This window comes from Hemibagrus wyckioides, linkage group LG09 (assembly GCF_019097595.1).
Source record: "Hemibagrus wyckioides isolate EC202008001 linkage group LG09, SWU_Hwy_1.0, whole genome shotgun sequence".
Lineage (NCBI taxonomy): Eukaryota > Metazoa > Chordata > Actinopteri > Siluriformes > Bagridae > Hemibagrus > Hemibagrus wyckioides.
In genome coordinates, this window is record NC_080718.1 from 19,346,379 (window position 1) to 19,374,195 (window position 27,817).

Consider the following 27,817-nt stretch of genomic DNA (forward strand, 5'->3'; position numbering starts at 1 on the left):
GTACAATATGTAGCCGATTAGTGAACAAAGAATCAAAGTTGCCAAGTCATAAGATTATAAACAAAGCTATGTACAGGTCTGGGAAAATAAGGGTAGGCAGTGATGTTTAGCGCTGTGTTTTTAGATCCTGTTTTCCTGTAGCACATGTGAACAGGTAATAAATTCATTAGCCAGCCCACAGAGCATGTGAAAGCTTTAATCTGGTGTTGCATCCCTTGTTTTTGTTACCAAGAAACCTGTTAGTCTAGGCCACAAATGGCTAACATAATGTAATAAAGTATAGTTAGTTAAGTGCATGTATACAGAAACGAAAAATTCCCAGGTAGGGGACAACTCAGCCGCAGTCTTTATCCGTTAATGAGAAAGTGTCCGAGGTAGCACTTTGTGTTTCCACCCATTTGTTTGACAAAAGGTTAGCAAGTTGTTGCTCATTTGGCTGTGAGCTGTGATGTCTTCTCATCACGTTAATTGAGTCTGGTTAGCGTCTATTTTATCTCAGCATGCTTAACTGTAAGGTGGTGTATTGTGATGTTTAGCAGGAGTGTTACATGAGACTTTACGCTGTTCTTTATTTTGCTGGTTTTTCTGAAAACCGACATATTTCATCCTTGAAAATAGAATCCTACAAGTAAAACTGGATGTGTGCAGTGTGTGAATCAGAACATGTAATATGCATCACCAAGATGCATTGCACCGCTAAGCGCCATTAGTTGAAATATACCATATATAAACTTTAAAATTCTTTTATTTTGCTAGCAAGTTAGTAATGAGTAGGATTTTTCATTCTCTGGGTGCTGGACACTGGTTGCTGGAGATTGGGGGCCATTAGCTTACTAAACCTACTTGTCTACTTAGTAATTTTGAATGATAAAAAAAAAGAAATACTCTATTGCCAAACGTTTTGGGACGTCTGGCTTTAAATGCACATGAATGTAAAATGAAGTTGGGCCACCCTTTGAGCTTCAAGTATTCCAGTCTTCTGGGAAGGCTTTGCACAAGGTTTAGAAGTGTGTTTATGGGAATTTTTAACCATTCCTCTAGAAGTGCATTTGTGATTTTAGGCACTGATGTTGGACGAGAAAGTCTGGCTCACAGTCTCCACTGTAATTCATCCCAAAGGTGTTCTATCAGGTTGAGGTGCAGGCCAGTCAAGTTCCTCCACACCAAACTCACTCATCCATGTCTTTATGGAGCTTGCATTGTGCACTGGTGTGCAGTCATGTTGGAACAGGAAGGGGTCATCCCCAAACTGTTCCCACAAAGTTAGGAGCATGAAATTGTCCAAAATTTCTTGGTATGTTGAAGCATTAAGAGTTCCTTTCACTGGAACTAAGGGGTCAAACCCAACCCCTGAAAAACACCACCTGAATTCCATGATTTGGAGGGGTGTTCCAAAAGTTTTTTACTTGTTCCAGTCATCTAGGTTAGTGATTTGTCTTCTCCTGAACAGAATTCTGAAAATGCTAATATTCTCTTAAAGAGGATTTTTTTTTATTCTACAATTTTTGTATAAAAATCTTTTTAACAGTTTTTCCCCTGAGAGTATGCTAAGCTTTTAGAAATTGTGATTTCTGCACTTAACCATCTCAGTGTGCCGTCATGACGTACAAATTACACATACATCCACTGTATGTTCTGGAAAAGTGATGTCTGAGTGTGTTGTATTATGAGATTTTAATCATTCTAATGATTTTCTATATTTAATAATTCTAATAATTTGTCTCGCAGATATCCGCCATCCTGAGGAGCTGTCCCTGCTGCGCAAGCCCCGTGACCCCAAAAAGAAGAAGAAAAAGCTGGAGGAGTTTGAAGAGGAGACCCTGGAGCTGGAAGGCCCTCTGCTTACTCCAGGATCAGGTACATGTGCCTGTGCTCCCTCTCCATTTCTCTCACTCGAGTTACAGGTTTCCATAGAGATAATTGTATGCATAGCAGTTCATCACATTATAGACCTGTGTGCTAATCCAAAGCACATACATTAGCATACAACACCTCAGCCTGTAGCTGTCATTCTACTCTGTATGCCAGAGTATGCTTTCAAAGGAAAGTGTGTATCTTTTAGTTAGGTCTTTTACTTAATCAGTCAGAAGAACTGTTTTCTGAACAGGTATATGTCCCACTGTTGAAAGTTACAAGTGTGCAAGGAATCTTGTACCATTTTGATGATGTTTTAGAAACTGGATTTTTAATAATGTCCTCATTGTCCTCTCTCATTTTTTGTCATGGGCAAAAAAGCTGGATCGTCTCCACCATCTCATAGCAAAACTTTTTCTTAAACAGCTTCAAACACACCACTTGATTTACACATTTAGCAGCTGCAACTAGATGTCGTCGGTGAAAGTGGAATTAAATCAACTGTCATTGAACTTGTAACCTTGATTATAGAAATTCAACGCTGCTAAGATTGAACTTTGCATAACGCTTACTTATATATTTGTTCTTTGTGCTATGGAAAAATGTTTAGATTTAGTCATAATCACTCCTGCTCCTTCTTATTCTGAGAACATTTTTACTCCCAGATTTTTAACTAAGAACATTTTTTCGCTCTAAAATAGACTTTAAGGATCCTGTTGGTGGTAACTCTCAAGAGCCTTATACATTTTGCTCCAGGTCAGCAGACTCTCAGGCTGCATTTATGGTCTGGCCAAACAAGATTTGTTTTGGCATAGTGGTATAATATATAATATATTACATATATAGGAAACGATGTTTTTAGAGTGTGTGTGTGTGGTTAAACTGCAATGAATCAACAGAGATTATTTTCAGAGTGTGCTAGAATAAGAACGTGGGTCTGGAACAAGCATTTGATTTGCAATCATAATGCATGGTCTTTGGCCGTTGTGACCAAATGCTTTAGATTCCACACATATTTGGTCACACTGCTACTTTGAAACAGACTGGGCAGCCATCAAGCAACGCCCCACGATCACGCGATGAAGTAAACCCACTTTAAGAGGCACCATGGCAAGCCACTATCTCTAGACAGAGTTGCTGCCAAGAATCCATGAATGGAGCTCATTGTCCCACCCATGCTCCACCCAGGGCCCCAGAACAGCCATCACCCACACAGATACAGCCTGCAGGCCTAGGATGCAAAGCCGAGGGGTCGCAGAGGCCCAGTGTGCAGGGTTACTGTTTCTGAGCTCAGGCCTTCACTGTCAATTCTGCCCTTGTTCTTTCATTATTAGCATTTAACCCAGGGCTGACCCTTATTCGAATCGAGCAGGGGTCCGGCATGGTGTGTATAAGAGATCTCCATGTTTCACTCGACAAAAGCTCTTTCTGAGAACTGAGTGGATGTAATTCCAGCTTTTCATGAACAAGCTGCTGAGGGTTAATGGTCCACAACAGGAAACGAGTTCACTACTGTTTACCACCCATCAGGAAGGGCTTGAGCAGATAAGAATAACTGCGATGCAATCAAGCTGGTGCGGGCTCTCTTCATCTATCAGAAGCAAGATTTGCTTATACTCCTTTTCTAATACACTGATGTCCTACAGGTGTAAATATTGGGGTTTCCTTTTGGATTGTGTTCTGAAAATAAAGCGTAACCTCTGAAAATTAAAGGTAATGTATGTAATTCTACAGTGGTTCACTTAGCTTGGTTGCACAGAGGAATCTGGGGGTGGAGCACTACCCCAGCGCTGAGTGTATTGGTAAAAATGACGAAGCTTTACCAAAGACCTAGTCCTCCTCTGACTGAATCATTAACCATAAAAGATGACTAGCACTGAGTAAAATATATTCATTCCACATCCTCGTCTTGTCTGGTGACCCAGTCGAGGCCAAAATGAGTCACATTCTGACATTTGAGACTGGTTTCCATCAGTGGGCTGTTCTCTTTCTCCATGTTCTTTAACTTTTTCCTTTCCTCCTGTCTGTTAATCTCTTTAATCTGTCCAATCTTTGTTTTATTTCCTTTCTTCTGCTTTTCCTCGTCCCTCTCCTTTAGCCTCTGAGGTAATATACATCGGACCTGTGAAAGGTAAGGCTGTTTCTCTCTGCCTCTCTGCACTGCTTATTCCACATCTCCCCATCAAAGCACTGGAGCCTATGCCTGTCAGCTAGTGAGCAGAGGAGGTCTTAGTTTAGTTCTGTAGGACCTTCTGATGGAAAAAATGCAATTCTCACTGTGCTTCTTGTTTTGCTACTCCATTTTCCACCATAAATGCCTTAATATTTCCGGAGAGTTCATTTCCCTGACTGACATGAACTGTGAGGTCAGGATAAGGAGCGAATGTGAAGAAATCATGGGAGGTCCAACTAGTCATTTCACTAGTTTGTTTAAAAAGGGCTTTTTATACTTCCAGGTCAGGACCATTAACACAGTATTTATTAACTTGAACATAAAAAGCTCTGAAAAAGTGCAGAGGATTGTCAGGAATCCCTATATATTGAGTATATCTATTAATTTCCAAACAAATCCCATCCTTTTCTCCATCTCAGTGTGTGTGGTGAGGATTTAGGATGTAAACATTCTTAGAGATGCTGTGTTGATTATCTTTAAACCGTAAACTGGGTAGAATAAACACACTGACCTGCTACTCCCCCAAGCAGAGCTGCTGTCCTTATCAGCTTTCTCTGCAAGTTTAACATTCCGTTAGGGAGCAGAAAACCCTTTGGTGACCTCCTTCTGAATTTATGAGAACCTCCACAAGCTCTCCCCAAAGGCCTGTGGATGCACTGCTCCTTTGGGTCTCCCCCTTTTCCCAGGACCTTTCCCCCTTTCCACGAGCCATTTTCTGTGCTGGTGGATCGCTGTGGCTTCACACTGTTATGCTGGCCGCTTGGCGTGCTTGCCTCTCAGTCAAGGGCTACGATATGCCTGCTCCTTTAAGCTGTAAAAAAAGTGTTTAAAGTGGGCTACAAAATTTGTAGTTTCTAATGATATTCATAGTAAATGAAAGACTTCACATGGGAATGTAGTGGGCGGCCCTGACCACATTTACATGCATGGCTTTTTTTGGTAGGTTGACTCATTTAGGTTATAGTCATTTTCCAGGTATAGAAGATGTACCACATTAGGAATAAATTCAGGAATTAAATGATTTTTTTCCCCCCTCCATGCTAAATGTCAGATGAAACCTCTATGTGGCAATTTTCAGAGAATAAGCCAACATTATTCTGCAGTTAGTCTGATTAATGTAGCACTTGTTTTTCATTCACCTGAATAATCACATTATGTATCATAAGCAGAATTCTCTTGATTTCCCCTTCACATTTCCTCTGCATTTATTTCTACTTTCCTGTGCACAAATAATTAGAATAAGCAGTTTTTGATTGCTGGTTCTCACAAAGAACTTAATATATTTGTGTGTGTAAATGTGGTCACTTTGCAGTTTGTTTGTTTTTTTTTTTTTTTTAGGCACGCATATGGTTTTTATATCCAGAAGGTCATAAAACTGCAAATTGGTCATTCATTTTTTTTGCTCTCATTAATGTGGTTGAGGAGAATTCTGACTGAAACCCCAGGATATCGAGAACATTTGTTGTAAAAATTGTAATTATATGCTAGAAATGTATCAATGTATATAAGGTTTGGGATAATGCTTTTACAACTTCACAACCCATTAGCACAATTGATTTTTTAGCCTCCCCCCCACACCCTGTTGTAAGCCATGCTGGCTGTCACAGCCTGAGCTCCAGAACCCCTCATGCTTTTGGTTGTGCTGTTTGCTGTGTTTTGCACCCCATGTGTTGGAGAGTGTGTAATGTGCATCAGCATGTATGCCTTATTGCTTAAGGTTGCCATGCATTTAATGTGGTCACATCAGTGATTGTGTGTTAACGGTGTTATACAGAGTGTTGTATATATTTGTTGTTTTGTGTTAGACCACATAAGGGTTAAGCTTCCTGAATGTAGATTAAGACTAGTCTTGGGCTAAAAAATGTTTCTATATTGGTAAATATCTTTAGCCTTGGACTAAGCTTAAAGGTGCATAATTATCATATATATTATATAGCATATACCAAGAGCTAAATAGACCATTGAAATTAAAAGCAGAATGCTGATGTACATTCTTTATTACAGGGAGCATCTATTCAAGTCCAGGCCTCTACAGCAAGACAATGACTCCCACCTATGACTCTCGAGATGGCAGTCCACTCTCCCCCACCTCAGCCTGGTTCGGAGACAGCCCATTGTCTGAGGGCAATCCCAGCATCCTCGCCGTGAGTCAGCCCATCTCCTCACCTGACATACTGGTTAAGCTCTACAAACCACCCTCCCTCCTCGATAAGGCCAAAATAAATCAAGGGTAAGTCCAGAAACATGTTTCTAAAGATTAGAGATTTTTAATTTGTGATGTATTGGGTTGTAATTTAGCTTTCTTGTTTGTATCTTCTGCAGGTGGCTGGACTCCTCCAGGTCTCTAATGGAGCAGGATGTTAAAGAGAATGATGTTCTTCTTTTGCGGTTCAAATATCATAGCTTTTTTGATCTCAACCCCAAGGTTAGAGTCTGTTGTTTAATCTTATAGTACAGTTCAGTCTCGGACAGTATAACATAAGCCTGTTAGCTGATTCTTTCCTAGAGTACATCCGTGAATTTTCTGGATTGTTCAGTGTATCCTGTTAATAATATAGTCTTGACACCTTGATGTTCTGTAGTCCACTGTGCTGAATTCTTAGCACTCAGGTAGTTGTTGCAGCTGGCACAGTGGGGGTGAGATGGAGGAAGTGGCTCTCAGACATGTCCTGTTTGCTCAGCTGGGATGAACAAGCTGTGCTGTCTCTTGCACCCCACAGTATGATGCCATCCGGGTTAACCAGCTATACGAGCAGGCCAAATGGGCCATCCTGCTGGAGGAAATTGAGTGCACTGAGGAAGAGATGATGATGTTTGCGGCCCTCCAGGTAAATAAGAGTGAAAGCTTGTGTGTGTGTGTGTGTGTGTGTGTGTGTGTGTGAGGATTCCAAAGGGTGGGAGGTGCATCTCCAAGGCCTTATTAGGCAGTGGGATTGCTTAGTAAGCCAGTGATGAGAGAGTGCATACAGTGTTTATGTTGGGCTCTCTGCCCTCCTGCACTGTTAATGGATTGACTAGGCTGTGTGCCTGTAGTTGGCTAGGATTAACTGCTGTCCATAGATGTATGCTTCTAGAGCTTTTCTTTACTGAAACACAATGTTTAAGCTTGACTTTCAAATCTTCCTTGTAGTTTGAGTTTATATACACAGTCTCACACGATATTTGCTTGTCTAAGTTTAAGGACACAAAAAGATTTGACATGTTTTTACATCTAGACATACAATTTACAATTCTGTACAAAGAAACATTGAATTACTCTCTGCTCAAAGTGACAGTTTGTGTATTTGTTTCGCTCTGTGTATATTTGCATATCAGTTGGTTGAACCAGACAAGATGGTGTAAAATGCCCATTTAGCTTGCAAATGAATGTGAAAGCTTGTAAGCCTGCACACAAGGTTCAGATCCTGGCTCAGGATCTAACAAGGAGTCTTAAGGAGGAATTTAAGATTCTAGGTGTGATATGAGCCCCAGTGCCCCCTTCGGCAGCCTCCTTGGCCTCGTGGGGGGCGGCACTGCTATTTCAGACCGTCGTTAAAGCTGGGTGACAAGACCCGCGGACGCCAAACTGTCTTCACGCCATGCGTATATATAGAGTGGATGCCCGCTGAATGGGTTGTAGGACCACCCAGCCTAACATTCATCCATCTCCAGCAGTTGTGCTTAAGAGGTGTTAGTTTTTCAGCACGGGGTTTATTGAGTTGTATCCGGGGTCTAGTGTTTCCTGCCCTGCAGATGCTGGCTGTGGAGAGTTTAAATTGGTCCAGACTGCCTCCACGTCAGAGCTGCATTCGGTTGTCTGGTTAATATAGGGATTGTGTTTCAGGCTGACTGGAGAAGATCTCTGAGTAGTTTCAGTGTGAGCTTCTAACTGTCTTTACCTTGAATTATCACAGTGTCTGAGTAGAGAAGGATCTACTCATCTCAAGGTCTTTTAATTGAACAGAGATAGTCTAGTAGAATCTAAAAATATGTGTCCCCTCTCAGACCATCTGCTTATTTGCATGCAAGCGTGAGTGAGGGCAGCTGTTTGATTGTACAAATACCATTTGTCAGCAAGTTGTATTTAGGGCCGAGTCTCCTTCGTCATTTTCCACATAGCCTTATGACAAAAAAAATGGAGCGTTCATGCAAGGTAATCAGTAAAATGGGGGCAGTGTGGAAAATATTTACTATGGGATATTAGATTATCAAGCCAGATACTATTTTTAAATAAGAAATTACCGATTTCCCATTCAGTACTGTTGAACACACTCTAATTTTGAATTACTCTTTTGTTTTCAGTATCATATCAACAAGCTGTCCATCATGTCTTCAGACAATCATATGAACAACAGCGAGAAGGAGGTGGATGAAGTGGACGCTGCACTGTCAGACCTGGAGATCACTCTGGAGGGAGGAAAGACCTCTAACACACTGGTAATCTCTCTCTCTCTCTCTTCTATAGACTGCAGTGTTCGGCTTTTCCATTTAAATACACGTTTTTTCTGATAAACAATTTGAATATGAACCCTTAAACTAACGTCCTCTGATGTCTCTGTGCTCCATCTTCATTCCCAGGGTGACATTACATCCATCCCTGAACTGGCTGATTATGTGAAAGTGTTTAAGTGAGTTAAACACAGCACAATGTCCGTTTTATCTACTGCATGACTTTAAATATTGTATAACCTTGAATATTGTATACAAATATTATGTTATATAAGGTTTTCAATGGCAGAGAGTTTGTTTTAAATAGGCTTGGGAACTGATGCATGGCACAGATTCTTACAGAAACATTTTTGGGTCAAGGACAAAACAAGCAAACAGAAAATGTATTCAGAAATTTTTTATTTTGCATTTTATGTCTTTTAATAAAATCAGTACTGTTTACATTTATGCATACTATCAAATACATGTATTTTTGATCATGTTCACGTATTCACAAATAATTATAATTTTATATATAAATACAATAAAGAAGTTTCATATTCTTCATACATTCTTTCTGATGTTTGCTTCCCTACTCAGGCCAAAGAAACTGACACTGAAAGGACCCAAGCAGTACTGGTGCACATTCAAAGACATCACAATTTCCTGCTACAAGAGCCGTGAGGAAGCCCACGGCATACCTGCTCATCAAATGAACCTGAGAGGTGAGGAACACCTTGGGTTTGGTTTTCTTGAATTCATCTTTGACATATTAGAAGGAGATTGTGCACACTTGTGCTTTATTTATTTATTTATTTATTTTTTTTTTTTACAGGTTGTGAGGTTACACCAGATGTAAATATTTCTGGTCAGAAATTCAACATCAAGTTGTTAATCCCAGTAGCGGATGGCATGAATGAGATCTGGCTGCGATGTGACACTGTGAGCAGATATCCACACGTCCCATTAATAGCTGAATGAACATTCTGTAACTCACACTTTTCTTGACTGTTGCTGTGTTTTTTTTTTATTTGCTCTTGTTTAGGAGAAGCAGTATGCACAGTGGATGGCTGCCTGTCGTCTGGCCTCCAAAGGGAAGACTATGGCAGATAGCTCCTATAACTTGGAGGTCCAGAACATTCTGTCCTTCTTAAAGATGCAGCACATGAACCCAGATCCTCAGATTATTGAACCAATCACCACAGATATCAACCCTGAGTGTCTCGTCTCACCACGATATCTGAAGAAATACAAGAACAAGCAGGTAACTGAAGAGAAGTTAGTTAGACACTGGCCTGAAAACAGTCTAACAGGTTTCTAGCTGAGCAAAAGGAGATGCTCAGGTCCAATAAATTAAGAATAATGAACTTCAGTTTGGATGAAACTAATGAAGATTACATACCTCAGTTCACTGTAATCTAGCTTGTGTGTGTTGGGAAACCTAACTGCAGGGTGAAAGAGGAGGGTTCTGTAATGCTTACCAGTGTTGTAGCAGGGGTCTGAGGCCTCCCAAATGGCCTCCTGGCATCAGATTGTCTTCCAGAGGAATGAATGAATCCACTACACTTATCTACATCACACCTCTTTCCCCAGTTTCTAATGCAGTGCTGTGAAACCATGGACATCGCACACACCCATGAAAACAAACGAATTTCTTTTTCCGTTTGTTGTGCTGCTAAATCAGGACTAGGACATGCCTAATAAAATGATAGGAAGTGAGTCAACAATGGCTTTGCATTGATGTAATAAATGTGGTAGTTATGGTTCCTCTTCACTTGTTGCCTGGCAATATGGAAGATATGGAATGGTTGGGCAGAGTTAGTAAGTGTTTGCTCTTCTGTCCATGACCCTGATGGTGAGATGTGAGATGTTATGACAACCTGTGCTGGAAGGGTGAGCAATGTGTGATGTAGATGTGAACTTCAGCCTAGATCACCAATAAACAGCAGTCAGATGTGCTGCACTGCATTGATGTGAACGTGTGTGTATGTATGTATATACGTACATGTGTTGGGGTAGGTCTTGCTCTGCAGTAACCTCTGGCACAATATTCATTTCCATGAGGGTGGAAAAAGTTCAAGTGAAAGGCACTGTTTCAGAGGAATGTTTCACTGAATTGGATTAAATTCTCTGGAATTGTCTTGCAACCTCGGACTGATCAAGAACTCAGTACTGTCATTTTACAAAGACAGGGTGTCTTTTTCAGTAATGGTAAGCAATACACTATGTGGCCAAACCTGTGTGGACACTTGATTATCACACACATGCTGACCTTTCCGTAAACTGTTGCGGTTGGAAGCACAGAACTGCATAGGAGGTCTTTTGTATGTTTTAGCATTAATATTTCCTTTCAATGGAACAAAAGGATCCAAACCTGTTCCAGCATGACAATGCCCCTGTGAGGTCCAGGAAGACATAATTGCCAAGGTTGGGGTGGAAGAACAAAGAAAGAAAGAACACCTTTGGAATAAACAGGAATGCGGACTGCATCCTTGGCCTTCTTGCCTAATGTCTAATCGATGTTGTGTGAATCAGGCAAGCTCCTTAATTTTGTTGTCAACTCTTCAAATCAAATCACGGTTCTTCTTGTGGGTTTTATCCCTGTTAGCATTCTTTAACAGATTTTGTCACTACAGCACTGTCGTGAATATTCCCTGTTCTTAGAACCGTTGGACTCTGCAGTGGAAGAGCAGCATTTTGCCCATTAAAGCCTTACATGAAGAGTATGTAGCACACATCTGACCAGCATAAAGATGGGCATTCATGTAGAGATAAATGGCTAAGGAAGACCCTATATCACTGTACACCAAAAAAAAGTGAACTGGAAAAAACAAATACAATTCACAGGAATTTAGATTCCTTAAAAGAGTTTTGCTCTTCATTGTATAGTGGAGAGGCGTGCATGGTACATGTGTAAGTGATTAAACTGTAGCATAGCACATGTTGGTATGTTTTGGCTGATACTATGGGACTGCTGGAATGTGCTCAGTGTGTAAGTGATTAGATGGTGAGGGTGGGGGGGTGTTTGAATGAGGAGGTGTAGCTGCTTTAAATGATGAGTCAGAAGTGTGCAGGGTACGGGAGTAAGCCAGACATGGTGTGGTGTCTACTCTGAGTGGCCAGCTTCTCTGCAGCCTGCTGAGAAGGCTGTAAATTAAGCAGCTCAGGAAATGGCAGGAAATGCCTTATTAAAAGCGAGGACGTTCATCGTTGCCGTTTGATACAAGAGTGGAAACTACACATCCCTGCCCCAGAGCTTAGCACATATTTTGAATGGAATAACTTTTAGCGCACAGGGCTATTGTTTAATGAATCCGCCGGTTTTTTTGGCCCCCTCCGAATCCGGAAGCTGGTTAGAACACGTAGATGGGAGTGAGTGAGGCCACTAGGGCCTGCTGAGTGTGCGTAGGGTTCGTGAGAGGCAGTGGTTCTGGCCGAAGTCCAGAGATTGCAATGTTTGGAGGGGTAGTGGCTTGTAATATGACCAACCCTCCCCAGCTGCTCTCCACCCTGTCGTCACTACATCAAAGCTCCAAGCCATCTGATCCCCCTGAGTCTGTGTTTGGAATTGAAGGGGGTGGGGACGGACAAAACAGGCGGGAAAGCAGCAGGAAATGAGAGCTGCCTGTGAATGTAGCTTAGGACAAACATGACCAGTGCTCTGGAGGTGCTGGAATTTGTGGGGCTTTTTTTCTGTCTATTCCCAACATTTTTTTTTTTTCCCCGATCAAGCCAGGCATTTCCTCCCATTTAACTCGGAGTGTAAGATGCTGTGATCAGGAGAACTTTATGCAATGCAGTGGTCCCTTTTATTCATGTTGTGCTTGACAGGTAGGTGTTCAACAAAATGCATATCAGTTAAATGAAGGGCAGTTCGAGATGGTTGGGTTTTTGGAGGAGTAGCGCCCTCTTGTGGAAAAGTACAGTATCGATCAGTGATAACCAGTAACTGAGTGTGTGGTATCAGTATATGTACACTATATTGCCAAAAGTATTCGCTCACCCATCCAAATAATCAGAATCAGGTGTTCCAATCACTTCCATGGCCACAGGTGTATAAAATCAAGCACCTAGGCATGCAGACTGTTTTTACAAACATTTGTGAAAGAATGGGTCGCTCTCAGGAGCTCAGTGAATTCCAGCGTGGAACTGTGATAGGATGCCACCTGTGCAACAAATCCAGTCGTGAAATTTCCTCGCTCCTAAATATTCCACAGTCAACTGTCAGCTGTATTATAAGAACGTGGAAGTGTTTGGGAATGACAGCAACTCAGCCACGAAGTGGTAGGCCACGTAAACTGATGGAGCGGGGTCAGCGGATGCTGAGGCGCATAGTGCGAAGAGGTCGCCAACTTTCTGTAGAGTCAATCGCTACAGATCCACAAACTTCATGTGGCCTTCAGATTAGCTCAAGAACAGTGCGCAGAGAGCTTCATGGAATGGGTTTCCATGGCCGAGTAGCTGCATCCAAGCCATACATCACCAAGTGCAATGCAAAGCGTCGGATGCAGTGGTGTAAAGCACGCCGCCACTGGACTCTAGAGCAGTGGAGACGCGTTCTCTGGAGTGACGAATCGCGCTTCTCCATCTGGCAATCTGATGAACGAGTCTGGGTTTGGCGGTTGCCAGGAGAACGGTACTTGTCTGACTGCATTGTGCCAAGTGTAAAGTTTGGTGGAGGGGGGATTATGGTGTGGGGTTGTTTTTCAGGAGCTGGGCTTGGCCCCTTAGTTCCAGTGAAAGGAACTCTGAATGCTTCAGCATACCAAGACATTTTGGACAATTCCATGCTCCCAACTTTGTGGGAACAGTTTGGAGCTGGCCCCTTCCTCTTCCAACATGACTGTGCACCAGTGCACAAAACAAGGTCCATAAAGACATGGATGACAGAGTCTGGTGTGGATGAACTTGACTGGCCTGCACAGAGTCCTGACCTCAACCCGATAGAACACCTTTGGGATGAATTAGAGCAGAGACTGAGAGCCAGGCCTTCTCGTCCAACATCAGTGTGTGACCTCACGAATGCGCTTCTGGAAGAATGGTCAAAAATGCCCATAAACACACTCCTAAACCTTGTGGACAGCCTTCCCAGAAGAGTTGAAGCTGTTATAGCTGCAAAGGGTGGACCGACGTCATATTGAACCCTATGGATTAGGAATGGGATGTCACTTAAGTTCATATGCGAGTCAAGGCAGGTGAGCGAATACTTTTGGCAATATAGTATATATTGCCATGTTGGCTACTGTATTAAATTTTGTCTGTAAGTATTCTACACCATGTAAAGTGTTTGGTCAACTGATCAATATTTTTATGTAATTATGAATGAATTCTTTCTGCAGGGCAAAAAGTGTTTCATTAAATGTTTTTTTTTTTTCATTCTTGTGTATGTTTCTCAATACCCTGTGCACTGCTTCCCTTGTTTCTCGTGTATTCAGCTGGATACTGCTGCATGAGCTTCGCCTGCCATGTGATAACCCTTTTTGTTTTGACCAGCCGATAAAGTCTGTTCTGTTCTGTTTTAAAACTTGTCTGCTTGTTTGCTTGCTTTATTTATTTTTTTTATACATTTATTTTTTTATCTTTTTCCCCCCTTCTTTTGCTCTTCTTCTGCCCCTGACCTTCTCAGCCAGGCTATATCAGGGACCTGGTAAGTCAGCTGCTTGCAGTGATGTCTGTCTTAACTTCTGTCATTTTTGTTTTCTTACTAACATGAGTGTGAAATACTTGTGTGGTTTAAAGTAGGGCCTGACTGATTGATTGAAAGGAAAAAAAGTTATATTATAGCCAATAACATGCTGGTATAAACAAAGCAGAATAAATAATATATGAAATAAATGTTCCTTTCCCTGATATTTTGTGTAGTGATGTGTGTTGATGCGCAGTACCTACTGAGAAAATACTGCTGTGGCCTCACACACACACATTAGTAGCTAAGTAACTAAAACCTTGACAAATATCCAAACTCAATGAATGATTTACTCTCTGTAGGTAAGTCAGGGAAACTTGATGACTTGATGCTAATTCGGCACATAATCATAATGGGTGTGTTCTCTTATAACTGTGTTCATTTTCTAATGCTGCAGGTTAAAATAAAGTAATCAGGTTGCACAGTGTCACCAGATCACATTCATAGGGTTTAGATATTTATCAAGGTATTATCTCTAGGATTTTGGCATTTATGGATGCTGGTGCATAAACAATTAAAATGGCTGAGATGTTTTTTAATGCAAAAATGAAGCTATTTATTTACACCTAAACTAGGGTATAAGAAGTGGACTAGCTGTTATTTTTTTTTTCTTTCATGTTTGCTATTAAAGTACAGTAACATAATGTATTATATGAAACCGTCTACATGAATATCATGTAAATATCTGTCTTAAGATTTAATTTAACTGCAAAGTTTGCCCATAAAGTTCTCAAAAGAATCTCATTACATGAAGCGAGCGATGAGTTTGGATGTTATTTGAGCAATATCTGTCAATATATGCCAATTTTATTAGTGTATTTATTTATTTCTTTGGGCCCTAGTTTAAATCTATATATATATGGTTGCTTGATTTGCTATCTTGGATTTCTTTTCATTTTCATACTAACCCATGTGATCATGTTTGGAGACTAAAATGGTGGTGGTGTCGGTAGTATAAGAATCTGAAATGGAAAACAATGGTACTTCAAAGCAGGTAGATCTGTTTTCCTGCAGGGACTAGGGTCTGAAGAGGCACTTTAGTGTGCTTAGGAGTGACCGAACCCCACCACTGAGCTCTTACTAGAGAGCCAAGCCTCTCTGCTTCATCAACCCTCTCTCTCTCTCTCTCTCTCTCTCTCTGCTCCACACACTTCCTGTTCGGAGCCAGTTTGTTAAGAGCATGAAGATTTGTGACATCATCTGGGGTGTGTGTGTGTATGTGTGCTGGGGAGGGTGAAACGAGATGTGAGTGGTGAAAGTGTTTTGTGCGTTTGTTTTCAGATTTCTGCTCGTATCCTAGAGGCCCATCAAAATGTGGCCCAGATGAGTCTCATCGAAGCCAAGATGCGCTTCATCCAGGCCTGGCAGTCATTGCCAGAGTTTGGGATCACTCACTTCTTGGCCAAGTAAGTGTTGTGCATTGTCTTGTTAATCATTTTTAAAAGTCTCAGAACTCCCTGATTCCTGAAAATATGTATGCGTCAAGGCAATACAGGCACACCCAATAACTATTCATTATTTTCCATTCTACTTAAAATGTAGATTTACTATTAGGATTTGAAGGACTCAGATGAAACTCCTACAGTTTGCTCATATGTTGTACGTTAAGTTCAGTTATTTATCTTCTGTCTTTCCAAGGTTCCAAGGCAGTAAGAGAGAGGAGCTGATTGGCATCACCTACAACAGATTGATCCGCATAGACGCCAGCACCAGAGATGCCATTAAGACCTGGCGCTTCAGCAACATGAAACAGTGGAATGTTAACTGGGAGATCAAGATGGTAAGGTGGTTTTTTTGGGGTTTTTTTTCCTCATACAACATACTCACTTAAAATGGGCAGTTGTATTGTAAATAAGTGAAATAAAATTAACCTTAGAATGAGTTGAACTGGAGTAGTGATGTAGCAAAGCTGGGTGTATGTGTATGCGAAGCTGCCTAGAGCACTGATCATACGGTGGAGCCAATTTAAGTATTATCTTCAAGCTGAGCACTTCATTCAAAATGTACCAGTGCTGCCTCCTTCATGACTTCCACAGCACTGACCATTGATGATACAGGCTCTGTTTTGCTACACATATTCATAAAAGCAAGAATTCTACAGCTTTATACAGAGCTTCATTTATAAATATGGGTGACTGAACGAAAGACATGTTATGAAAGCATTCTACATAATCTACAGAAGATTCTACAGAATCTAAGATTCCTTATGTAGCTGTTCCACACACAGTCATATTCTGAAAACCAGTTATTTTCCGTTCTAGGTTACAGTGGAGTTTGCCGATGAGCCCAGTCTGTCGTTCACCTGCACCGAGGTGGACTGTAAAGTGGTGCACGAGTTCATTGGTGGCTATATTTTCCTGTCCACCAGGGCCAAGGACCAGAATGAGTCTCTTGATGAGGAAATGTTCTACAAGCTCACCAGTGGCTGGGTCTGAGATGGAGATCCTCTGAGCCCAGGGGGTGGGGTGGCATGGGGTGCCTTGGATTTTTTGTTCAGTTACTCTCTTGTATTTTTATTTTTTTTTTTAACCATGCCACACGTCTGGCCGCAGTGATCGTTTAAAAGCTGCCATCTTCTATTTTTAGAAAAATTTTATTCTGTTCCTGCCTTAATGCTTACAAACACCTCTGTAGCACCAGTGAGCTGACTTTGAGGAAGGATGAGAATGTTCTCTCTCTGCCCAGGGCTTCACCTTCTGCCGAGAAATATCCGTGTCCTGCAGCGAGCAGCTACTTTCACAGACAGCTGCTTCTTGTTCCTTTCTCAGAATGCTTGGTGTGTGTAGTCACTGCAGTGTTAGACGGTTGTCTCCACCTCTGTGCACCATGCACGCTAAAGGGGCAGGTGTGATCCACGACCTTTCACCTTGCATGCTAATACTCAAGCTCGTCTCGAACGTCACTGCTCGTGTTACGATCCGATTTGTTTTGAGATGTTAAGTTTTGTGATTGATTGTCTTGGTTCTCAGTTGCCTTTATTCTGATGCAGTCATTTATTTCGAAGGTCATAAGTTCCATTAATTGTCCCTATGTCGTTAACACTACCTTCGGCAACAGCAGCCATTTATATGAAGGAAAAAAATCCAGCACTGAAGAGTTGCTCTGCATGAACTGAGTGCTGACCAGAATACTGAACACTACAAGCAGTTTCGCAGCGAAGAAGATGCTTTTGTTTTATTGACAAGAGAGCAAGCACTTCTACACTGAAGCAGAGGTCCCCACCTGAATAAGCTGTAGTTTACTTTTTTTTTGTCCGAGTCAGCAGGAGATAATGTATCGATCTTCAACACTATAACCATTAGTGGATGGCCTTTCGGGTTTTTTTTTTTTTTTTTTTTTTTCCTCCACTAAACACAGCGGGGTTTGTTTCTCACAACAAGCGGTTTGTAATGCATGTAAAACACAGTGTCGAAGGCCACATGATGAAGGAATGGTTCCAGGGATCTTAACCTGCTAGCTAAAGAATCTCTAATAATTAAACACGTCTTGTAGAAAAGGGTAATGAAAAGCAGACCTGTTTGCAGTTTAGGACCTGTGTGTCATCAGTACAGCTTCTACCCACGTATTCAGTGAGGATGACCTCAGTTGTACTCTGGAGCCTGCTGGCTCTTGGCTACAAGAAGCACCATGACGTGTTTGTTTCCTATTTTTTTTTTCTGTACAGCCTTCCGTCACTCACACCTTATCCTAAACCATTATAGTATTATTCAAAGCCGGTATATTGTTATGCACCAGCAATAGGTCACTGTGTTTTAAAGGCAGTACATGCAATGTTCATCTTTCTTTTTCCATGAATATGAAGGAATGCTAAATGAAGTATTAGTTTTTGTAACTAATGTAAAAACAATTTTATAGAATTGTACAGGTTTTGTTGTTTTTTTTTTGTTGTTGTTTTTTTTTTGTTGCTGCTTTTTCCTGTCATTTTTTTTTGGAAATGCATTTTTTTCCAGAAGAAAAGGAAAAAAGCCATCTTTTTGAGCATTGCTTGGTATGATGTGTACCTGCCTATGTTAAGGTCTTATTGAGTTTTTAAGAGTAAAAAAAATATATATATAAGTATATATAATGTGATGAAGCATGTCTCAAGCTCCAGGTTTAGCTGCTGCACATTTCAACACACTCACAATGAAGGGCTTGTTTCATTTCCTGTTTTTATTATTATTATTTTTTATTTTTTTTTATTTTTATTTTATATCTAGCCTTAAATTAAACACAAGTATGTAAATGTTGTTTTTCTGTTTGTTGCTGAGTATTTGACTATCAAGTTTTGTTTTTATGATTTTATTTACCACACAGGAATGACTGATCTTTTAGCAGCGCATTTTTTTTTTCTGTCATTTATAGTACACTAATAAAAAATTTTTAATTGTCCTACAAGGATTGCGAATTTTAAGCTTGATTATGAAGGAGAAACTTCACCCCCCTGGAGTTTGAGACAAATTGTCATACAATGAAGTACAATAAAAGCTACTTTAGCATATATTATCCCTCCTTTGTATTGTTTATTTTTTGTTTGTTTGCCTCGGATTCTGAACAGCAGTGCATGGCCTGCTGGTTTTAGACTGTAAAAAAATGCATTTATTTTGAAAAATACAAATAAAAATGATTTCTATTTAAAGCCAATGAGAATAACGTTAATGTATGTTTTATGATAATGATGCGTTCACGTGCTTTCTCCAGCAGAGGTCGCTGTCTGTCTGTACTGCAAATGTACTGCTGTGTTCAAGGTGAAGAGACAGTAGTTCATCTCCTAACTCTGCAGTGAGATCACTAAAAATGTACTCTACTTGTATTTGCTTGTCTCTCCTGCAGAGCAGAGAGGAATCATGCTGGATATGGAACATGTTCTTGGCCACCTGGCGCACACACACACACACACACCCCCTCTTCCCACTTCATTTCAGTGCCATGATACCTGGTGAGTGTGTAAGGCTCATGTGCCTCTCGTTTCTGACTGGTTGGGACTTCCGTATCCTTTAACACTTATATTCTATTATGTATTGTATATATAAGATGAATTACTTTGCTAGTCCTTGTCTAAATCCCATAAACCTACCAATTGTTTTTAACGATGTTAGTAAAACAATGAGTCCATGAACCCACACATTTGCAGCTCCAGTCTGCTGTGTAGGAGGGCTATTTGAATAATTGGTAAGAGGGATGTTCGTGAATGTGTATTCGCAATATTTTTTTTCATAAAATGGATGCATATTCAACTGTTTTAGAAATGGAAAATAACTGTTTGAATAGATTTTATTTGGGGCGTGAAGCAGAGTGGACCGTCCATTAACTACATACTGATGAGCCAAAGATCGGAGGAGTCAGTCCAACAGCTGTGGTGTCAATAATGTGGAAAAAGACAGGTCTCTGTAGAACCTCAGACTCTGTAAAAGGGAGAAAGAAGAAAAAAAAATGAATGTAGACCACCAGAATTTAATCAATAAGGACAAAGAGGGGTCTCGGTCTGTCCATCATGTAGGCAATAAAAAATAAATAAAAATCTTGCACTAGTGTTTATCTTTTGTAGCATAGGCAGAGTGTATTCCTTGGGAATCAAAATATCAATTAGCTATTAAAATATACTCGGTGATTTTGGGTGGATTTATGAGGCTATGTTGGGTCAGGGACACCCCAAAACTGCCTTGAACTGTACAGCCTTCTTGTCATATTGCATGTTCTTGTGATATGTTTTTATGCTCACCATTATTGTGAAGACTGATTTAGTTTCCATAGCCTTCTAGTCACCTTCAACCATTATCTCCTGACCTCTCTCATCAGCAAGACATTTTTCCACCTGCAGAATTGATGCTCCTTGGCTGTTTGTTTTTTTGGCAACAACTTAAGAGATTGTTATGCATTAAAACCCCAGGACAACAGCAGTTCCTGAAATATACAACCAAACCTGTCTGGCACAAACAACCATGCCACAAATTCAAGGAGATCAAATATTTCCCCCAGACACGCAGTTTACTTTAGACAAGACTCAATCTTAGGGAAAACATTAGGTTCTGTCCATGTTGGGATGCCTGTTATGTACACCTGCCTAATATTGTGCTGGTCCAACTTTTGCTACCAAAACAGCCCTAATATTTCCAACCCACTAACAGGTGTGATGAGGAGATAATCAGTGTTATTCACTTCACTTGTCAGTGCTCATAATGTTATGCCTGGTCAGTGTATATTCCTAATGGCTAACTAATCCCTGTGACATGAACAAAAAAAAAAAAAAAAAAATTGCTAACAACCTGAGGCCTGCAGTCCCGCAGCTTGTTGTTCTAAACAGTTGTGTGGTCCTTACAAAGAACTTGCAGTCCTTATTAGCACTGAACCTTTCACCACCTCATGGCTTTTGTGAGTCATTGAAAAGGTCTAAGGTTTCTTTCCATTTCGTGCTTCTGCAGTAATGACCACTCGCACTGTGGGGATATTCATGCAATCGCTGTTGCAATCACCTCACAATGAATTAGGATCTTTACAGCTCTCTTTGTGCTCTTGTTTAAAGCTGGCTGCGTATAATGTCTTTTCAATATGTGCGGCTCACATCTTTGGGCCAGCTGTATTTGGACAGGAAACAGAGACGCCTCAAGTCTTAACCGTGTTTGAATATTGGAGTGTACTGACTGTGTAAAATTTAAAAAAAAACTATATATATTCATCTGTGGCTTAGTGGTTAGCACTGCTGCCTCACAGTAAGAAGGTCCTGGGTTCACTTTCCAGGAAACTTGTCTGATGCACCACATGGATGTGTTTTGTGTCTCAGTTTAGGTCTTGCTTGGCTGTTATCACCACGTTCATGAACTGGCACAAAATAGTCTCGTGCTCTTTGCTCTGTGTCTGATTGTTGCACCTCTGCTAACACTCTAGCCTCCACCGATGATAAAGTCTGTGTCTGCTGACCTTGAACTGTTCTCAGATAGTGAGTGTGTAATACAAATGGGAAGCAGGTGCTGTGCTGATAAGGTCATAACATGTGGTTTAAAAAGATGGTCTGTACCTCATTCATGAACATCATCTGTAAGAAACAAAACAAATATCAGATATCTGGTCCGGCTGGCAAAAAAAAGCTGCACAGGAAACAAAAAACAAATCTGCAATTCAGATGAGTTGCTTCTGTATTCTTATTTAATTTCAACTTCATAGCTGTTAACCTTGATTTAATCCAACCATGATTATCTTTGCATTTTTCCATTTGTATTCCAGCCCTATTTTCTCCTTCAAAGCTACAGAGAATAAAGTAGTACAAAACTGCACAGAGGTTAGAATTTGTAGCCTTGTTGGTGTCTGGAGAGCTGGAGCAGGATTTGCCGAAGGCTCTTACGAATAAAAAATTCAGAAATTTTCAGCACACACTAGCAATACACTAGCAAGAGCTCATAATGAGATGTGTGACGGTGATGTGATTCGACTGACATTTCAATTCAACATTTAAATCAAGTGAAGTTACCTGCCAAAACACCATGTCCGTCTCAGTGATGCTCAAATGTAAAGAATAAGACACACACACACAGTCTGGCTTTCAAAGATTTCCATTTGTTCATTCACTGATGAAAGTAAAATTTCAAAATAGTTTAATTTGTGCACCCATCTCTGGATTATTACCTGCGTCTGTGTGTAAGAAATGCTGTGTCAGAGCTTCCTTGCCCTAACCTTTTAATTTAACTTTGGAAAACTGAATTGGAGCCTGTGCTCCTGCTGAAGACCACAGGCGACAGACCATTGATCGGATAAATTAGAAAGATCTGGAGGTTATCTGCCAGAAACACAATAAAGCAACGAGACTGAGAGCTTACTGGCCATAAGGGACACGTGTATGTATGCGTACACCTCTATAAAATGGAAGATCAGGACATTTTTAAGAGCTGACTTAAAAGGTGGGTTATTATTTCAGTTTACAGTTGACAGACTGAAGAAGCCTGGAAAAATTCTTGGGAAGGAAAGTAATGAAAGTTGATACGGGGTCGTCGAAACTGACTTGTCATCATTTCAGTTCGGATGAGTGAAAATTCTTCTTTTATAATTCTCATCTGATCGTGACTCAGGAGACAGGAGATCAAGGACTTCACTATTGTCCTTTCCTGTTCGGAATTTCAATGAAATCTGAAAGAATACTCCACAGAACTCTTACTGACATGAATAGTTGGCTTTGAATCAATCTTACAGGGATGGAGGGGCTAAAACAATTTTATTGGTACTTCTTCCAAGAAGAAAACTCATTGACTGCGAAGTAAAGGCCAAAAGCCACCACTTGGTAAACTTTCACTAATTAAATTTTGGGCATCATTCCAGCATGTAAAACAGAAAGGTCTGGTCCGGCTTCTTTGCAGATGGTTTCAGTCTGGTGTAATATTAAACACTAAGCGAGGGTTTTGTTTGCTTTTGTTGAACATGACCGGTGGGTGTTTGAGTTTAGCCACTGGGAAAAGAGGAGGAGCAAAGCTGTCTGTACGTGTGTGTGTGTGTGTGTTTGTGTACAGATGGATGCTGTTTATCTTGCTCTCCACACAGACTGAGGCTTGTTCCCCCCCTCTCTGTGTTGATGTCATGGTGAGAGAGTATATTTTTTATATTTCATTTCCATTTTATGTGTGCTGTTAGAAAGTACCAGCATGCAGCAATACATACTCCAGTCCCCCCCCCCGCCCCCACGCCCGAGCCTAAATTTCTGTTCATTAAACTATCGTTTTGCTCTCACTTGACCTTTTCTGAAAATCTCAGTTTTGTTTCTCAAAACCTTTTGAACAAATTCCCAGATGGATGGAGCATGTAATTACTCCCTCTCCTTACAAGCCTGCAATGTTCATACCACAGAACTCCACAAAATACTCACCTGCTCGCTGACATTTGTGTTCAGGCTCCAGGTGGAACCGCAATAGTCTTCATCATCACACACACACACACACACACACTCACAGATATACAATATACTTTTCGGTGATATGTGTGATATGTGATTCGGTGCTGAAATAACAAGCAGAACAACTTTTGTATGCATTCAGTCGGCATTCTGCTAAATAAAGTATCTACGGTATAACAAAATCTGGAATCCCACAGAAATCCTGGGCCAGACTAAAAACACAGTGGGTTAAATCCATCTGTAAATACTTACATTAGAGCTTCAGGAAAAGGTTTTAACTTAGGAGCTCTTTCAAAAAAAAGACACGGTTAAGCTCACTTTTAGTAAAGTTTAAAAGCATTAGAGATACATGATGTTAGATTATAAAATTAGTTTTGGGGTTTGGAAGAGGCAGAACTTAAATCTAGATTTTATTGACCACGATGTGGTTTTTAACACATATAACTGACACCAGTGCTAGGTGTTATCAGTTGTTTAAGAAAAATGCATATGAGTATGTAAAACCATTCATGAAGCCACAAAGAAAGAAAGATTTAAAAGATTTTCAAATGTAACTGGATGGGGTGCAAGCCAATAGCACTGTGTACATGTAATAAAAAGTTCCATCTTGTAGCCTAAAAGCTTCCTCAGTTTGTTGCTTTTGAAGAAACCCTTAAGTCCCCATGAAATTACTTGAGATCCAGGAATCAATTCCAAATGTTGACATTTTCTTTTGAAACAAGAAGTCAGTGTGAAGTGCTTGACTAATTCAGGCAATAGTGTTCAGGATATGCCACCCTGCCAAATCTTATCATTTGTAACAGTGGGTTAAAAATTGAAAAGCCTATTTGTGGACAATTTCTCATCACCACTTTCACCTGGTGACTTTAACAAGGATGATATTACTGATGACGAGCTTTTGTGGTTATGTTGTACACATTTGATCGAGGCAGAGCCACTAAGTCATCAGCAGGAGGTACACTATAGTGCCAAAAAATTTTAGGACACCTGTCCAAATCATTGAATTTAGGCGTTGTAAGGGGTTGGGCTTGGCCCCTTAGTTCCAGTGAAAGGAACTCTTAATGCTTTAGCATACCAAGACATTTTGGACAATTTCATGCTCCCAACTTTGTGGGAACAGTCTGAGGATGACCCCTTCCTGTTCCAACATGACTGTACACCAGTGCACAAAGCAAGGACATGGATGAGCGACTTTGGTGTGAAGGAACAAGACTGGCCTGCACAGAGTCCTGACCTCAACCCGATAGAACACCTTTGGGTTGAATTAAGAGTTCCTTATCACTGGAACTAAGAGGCCAGGCCCAACCCCTGAATTCAATGATCTGGAGGTGTGTCCCAAAACCTTTGGCAATATAGTGCATCCAATGTTGGCAGACTAACAATTAATTCCGAATATTAAGCTACTTCATGAATTGATACTATTTACTTTTACTGATGGAGAAACCCTGATGGTGTATAAAGACAGATTTTTCTTCCGGATCAGTCTGTGCTGCTAGCCAGACATTATGTCATGTAACAGCCCGAAGATTATAAAACCCTCCTCTGAAAAAGTGCTTGTCACTGAAACGCAAATTCCACCCCCTTCAAAATAACTAAACTCCAAACAACGCCAACCGTGTTGGAAACGGGAATAGTTTGTGGGAAGATGTACAGACAAAAAGTCACTGAAAACTCCATTGCTTGGCTGTAAACAAGCTGCTACTGTAGAGCAAGAGCCGATCGCCCCTGGAGGAGGGGCCTCCACAATGTAAAAAGCAATTGGATGAACATAAGATTAGTAGAGAATAAAAAAATAAATAAATCATTGGGTTTTTTTTTTCTGGAAGTGACTAACTAAATGTCAAATTAATATTACAATTATAATAAAAAGCTCTGATTTTAATGTTAAATGCACTCCAAAGCATATTTCTTTTAAGCTAGTTTCCCTAAACAATGTTCCAAATAGCCGTTGCATGAATTTTAAACTGGTTGATATTAAAGCTGAGAAAGAAAAGAAATTTAATTTACCCAGGGTCAATATTTGCTTGACTAAAATGTGAAACCTCCTGGGTCAGTGTGCGTCTATATGCATATATCTATATCCCGTCTCGTGCACAGTTGCTTGGTGTAGTTTCTATAACATCACTGTACAAACCTTACCACAGTGGTCGCGAGCGTGTCACGTGACCACAGTTTCCACGAAGCCCGCGCGCAGCTTTTTCTCCAGCGGGACGGTAGCAGCGGCACAGCGCGTGCGTTCACACAACTCAGTACACACACACACACACACACACACAGAGTCAGCGGGGAGCTCGGAAGCGCACGAGCAGCGAGTCGGCAGCAGAAAAAGTCACGTTAAAAGCCAACAGAACCGAAATGCGAGTCTCGAATTCGACGAGATAACAGCGTCCAGACTTTTGGAAGTCGCTGGACTCATCCTGAGCGCGAGCCTGTGAGAAAACTGCACGCTACGGTGAGTATGTCCACCTTATTTTCTTTACTGACCAACTCGTCGGACGTGTCCCAAACACACACACAGTAGAGTGGGCTACTTTTGAGTACTGCATGATTTAGAAAGGTCCAGCTCAGTCCTTCTCCCAAGACTACTGCTGTAATTAATTATGAGCTTGCTTTTAAGTACTGCTTTGCTTTATTAGCGTCTTCTCCGTGGATGGACTGAAGGAACCTCGGGGTTGTTTATATGAAGGGATGTAAAGGTTTTTCCAGCACTGACGCACAAATGATGTCGACCTGAGCTCTTTATTAATCTCCTCTCTACCACAAACACCATTCACAAACCCTCAATAGCCTTATTGTTGTTCAAGCTTAACATTTTTTCCAAGCACAGGCTTCTCAAACATTTTGCAGCCAGCTGTAGAAACCCTTAAGTGCATGATTTTTTTTAATTATTCACATACCAGGCACATTATTCACATTCAAACAGCAATGACTATCTATTTATTCCTGATCGTTCCACTGACCGAAGGTACAAACTGACCAGAACTCCATACATATGATATTATTCTGTATTGAGTGACCAGAACAAAATTTATATGATAGTATTATGTATTGAGTGACCAGAACACAATTTATATGATAGTATTATGTATTGAGTGACCAGAACACAATTTATATGATAGTATTATGTATTGAGTGACCAGAACACAATTTATATGATAGTATTATGTATTGAGTGACCAGAACAAAATTTATATGATAGTATTATGTATTGAGTGACCAGAACATGATAGTATTATGTATTGAGTGACCAGAACATGATAGTATTATGTATTGAGTGACCAGAACATGATACAGATGATATCAGTAATAATGATGGATTGTGAGTTCCACTAATGTAAGAACCACAACAACAACAAAAAAAATCCCCACTTTTGGACACACGGCTTTATCAGACCATGGGGAACTGCAGGCTGTGGTCATGTTATGATGTTGTCAGTAATATGTTTCACTCTTTCCAGAAAACATTTAATAAGCTTCAGTCCAGGGTTTGTTTGAAATACAAGTAGCTGAGGCATGGAAAAGATTTCCTTCTTGTCTCACTAAGTGAGACTTGAAGAGCGGTGGGAAATGATCTATTCTCATTTTCGCCTGTCTTTGTAACTAGTGCTTTCTCTGTCGCCCTGCACTCTTTCGCCGTTTCTGAATTTGCACAAATTAAATCCAGAAAGCTCTTCCATTATTCACGACTATTCTATTTTGAATTTTTCCCGTTCCTGAAGCTCATAATTAAAATGGTGCCTAACATCATAAATCATCACCTGGTATGAAAGCTGTTATTAATGGTGTTGTCATCTATCAGACTGAGGTGTGCACCTCAGCTTGAGCTTAAATGAAAACTTTTCTTATTTGCTGGATTTATTGCCACAGTGTTGGGTTTGTTTGCCGAAGGTGGACCAAAGTGACATGGAGGACTTGTTTTATTGTGAGGTTAAAATGTATAATCTGTTTGGACACATCTGTGACTATACACTAGTTTCATTCAAACCGAACGTTTGTGCTCAGAATACAATGAATTGTGTACATTCTTATGCAGAAGTGAATTCAGACTACATCGACATCAAATGTCTACAGTGTCTCAATATAACCTTAAAAACCTTCTGTGTGCTTAGATTATTACGGTCACTATAATCAGGCATAAGTATTAATTGCTAACTTCATTTGGTGAACAAGCTGACTGATATAAATTTTGTTCAGCATGCCCTTAAACACAATGAGGCATTTTTGTCTGGTGTGCTGGATCACATCCCACAGAATCTTTTTCCATTTGTAGGACTTGGCTCCTTCATTTTTATATTGAGAAAACAATTATTCAAGGTTCATGCTGCAAGCTCGGAAGTTCTGACCTGAGTATTGTACACTGATCAGGCATAACAGTATGATCAGGTGAGGTGAATAACACTGATGATCTCCTCATCATGGCACCTGTTAGCGGGTGGGATATATTAGGCAGCAAGTGAACATTTTGTCCTCAAAGTTGATGTGTTAGAAGCAGGAATAATGGACAAGCATAAGGATTTGAGCGTGTTTGACAAGGGCCAAATTTTGATGGCTAGATGACTTGATCAGAGCATCTCCAAAACTGCAGCTCTTGTGGGGTGCTCCCGGCCTGCAGTGGTCAGTGTCTATCAAAAGTGGTCCAAGGAAGGAACAGTGGTGAACCGGCGACAGGGTCATGGGCGGCCAAGGCTCATTGATGCACGTGGGGAGCAAAGGCTGACCCGTGTGATCCGATCCAACAGTCAAGCTACTGTCTCAAGAAGTTAATGTTGGTTCTGACAGAAAGGCGTCAGAATACACAGTGCATGACGGGTCAGGGCTGTTTTTGGCAGCAAAAGGGGGACCA

At 40.7% G+C, this 27,817-nt stretch overlaps 2 protein-coding genes across 9 annotated transcripts in view; both read left to right on the top strand.

Moving 5' to 3' along the window:
• Positions 1-18,600, top strand: part of fermt2 (FERM domain containing kindlin 2) — a 37,384-nt gene extending 18,784 nt beyond the window's left edge. The window contains exons 4-17 of one of the 4 annotated variants that reach the window (XM_058399428.1): positions 1,729-1,857; positions 3,953-3,985; positions 6,032-6,257; positions 6,350-6,452; positions 6,748-6,855; positions 8,309-8,443; positions 8,585-8,634; positions 9,035-9,159; positions 9,270-9,376; positions 9,480-9,698; positions 14,061-14,081; positions 15,402-15,526; positions 15,759-15,900; positions 16,382-18,600. In XM_058399428.1, the coding sequence (XP_058255411.1) occupies positions 1,729-1,857; positions 3,953-3,985; positions 6,032-6,257; positions 6,350-6,452; positions 6,748-6,855; positions 8,309-8,443; positions 8,585-8,634; positions 9,035-9,159; positions 9,270-9,376; positions 9,480-9,698; positions 14,061-14,081; positions 15,402-15,526; positions 15,759-15,900; positions 16,382-16,555 (1,697 nt within the window). In that variant the 3' untranslated portion in view covers positions 16,556-18,600. The remainder of the gene's footprint in view (positions 1-1,728; positions 1,858-3,952; positions 3,986-6,031; positions 6,258-6,349; positions 6,453-6,747; positions 6,856-8,308; positions 8,444-8,584; positions 8,635-9,034; positions 9,160-9,269; positions 9,377-9,479; positions 9,699-14,060; positions 14,082-15,401; positions 15,527-15,758; positions 15,901-16,381) is intronic. The other 3 variants (XM_058399429.1, XM_058399430.1, XM_058399431.1) reach the window with 3 other exon arrangements.
• Positions 18,601-25,188: 6,588 nt separating this feature from the next.
• stxbp6 (syntaxin binding protein 6 (amisyn)) overlaps positions 25,189-27,817 on the top strand; it is a 49,686-nt gene continuing 47,057 nt past the window's right edge. For 2 of the 5 annotated variants that reach the window (XM_058399096.1, XM_058399097.1), the window contains exon 1: positions 25,189-25,426. The gene's annotated coding sequence lies outside the window, so the exon portion shown is untranslated. The remainder of the gene's footprint in view (positions 25,427-27,817) is intronic. The other 3 variants (XM_058399098.1, XM_058399099.1, XM_058399100.1) reach the window with 2 other exon arrangements.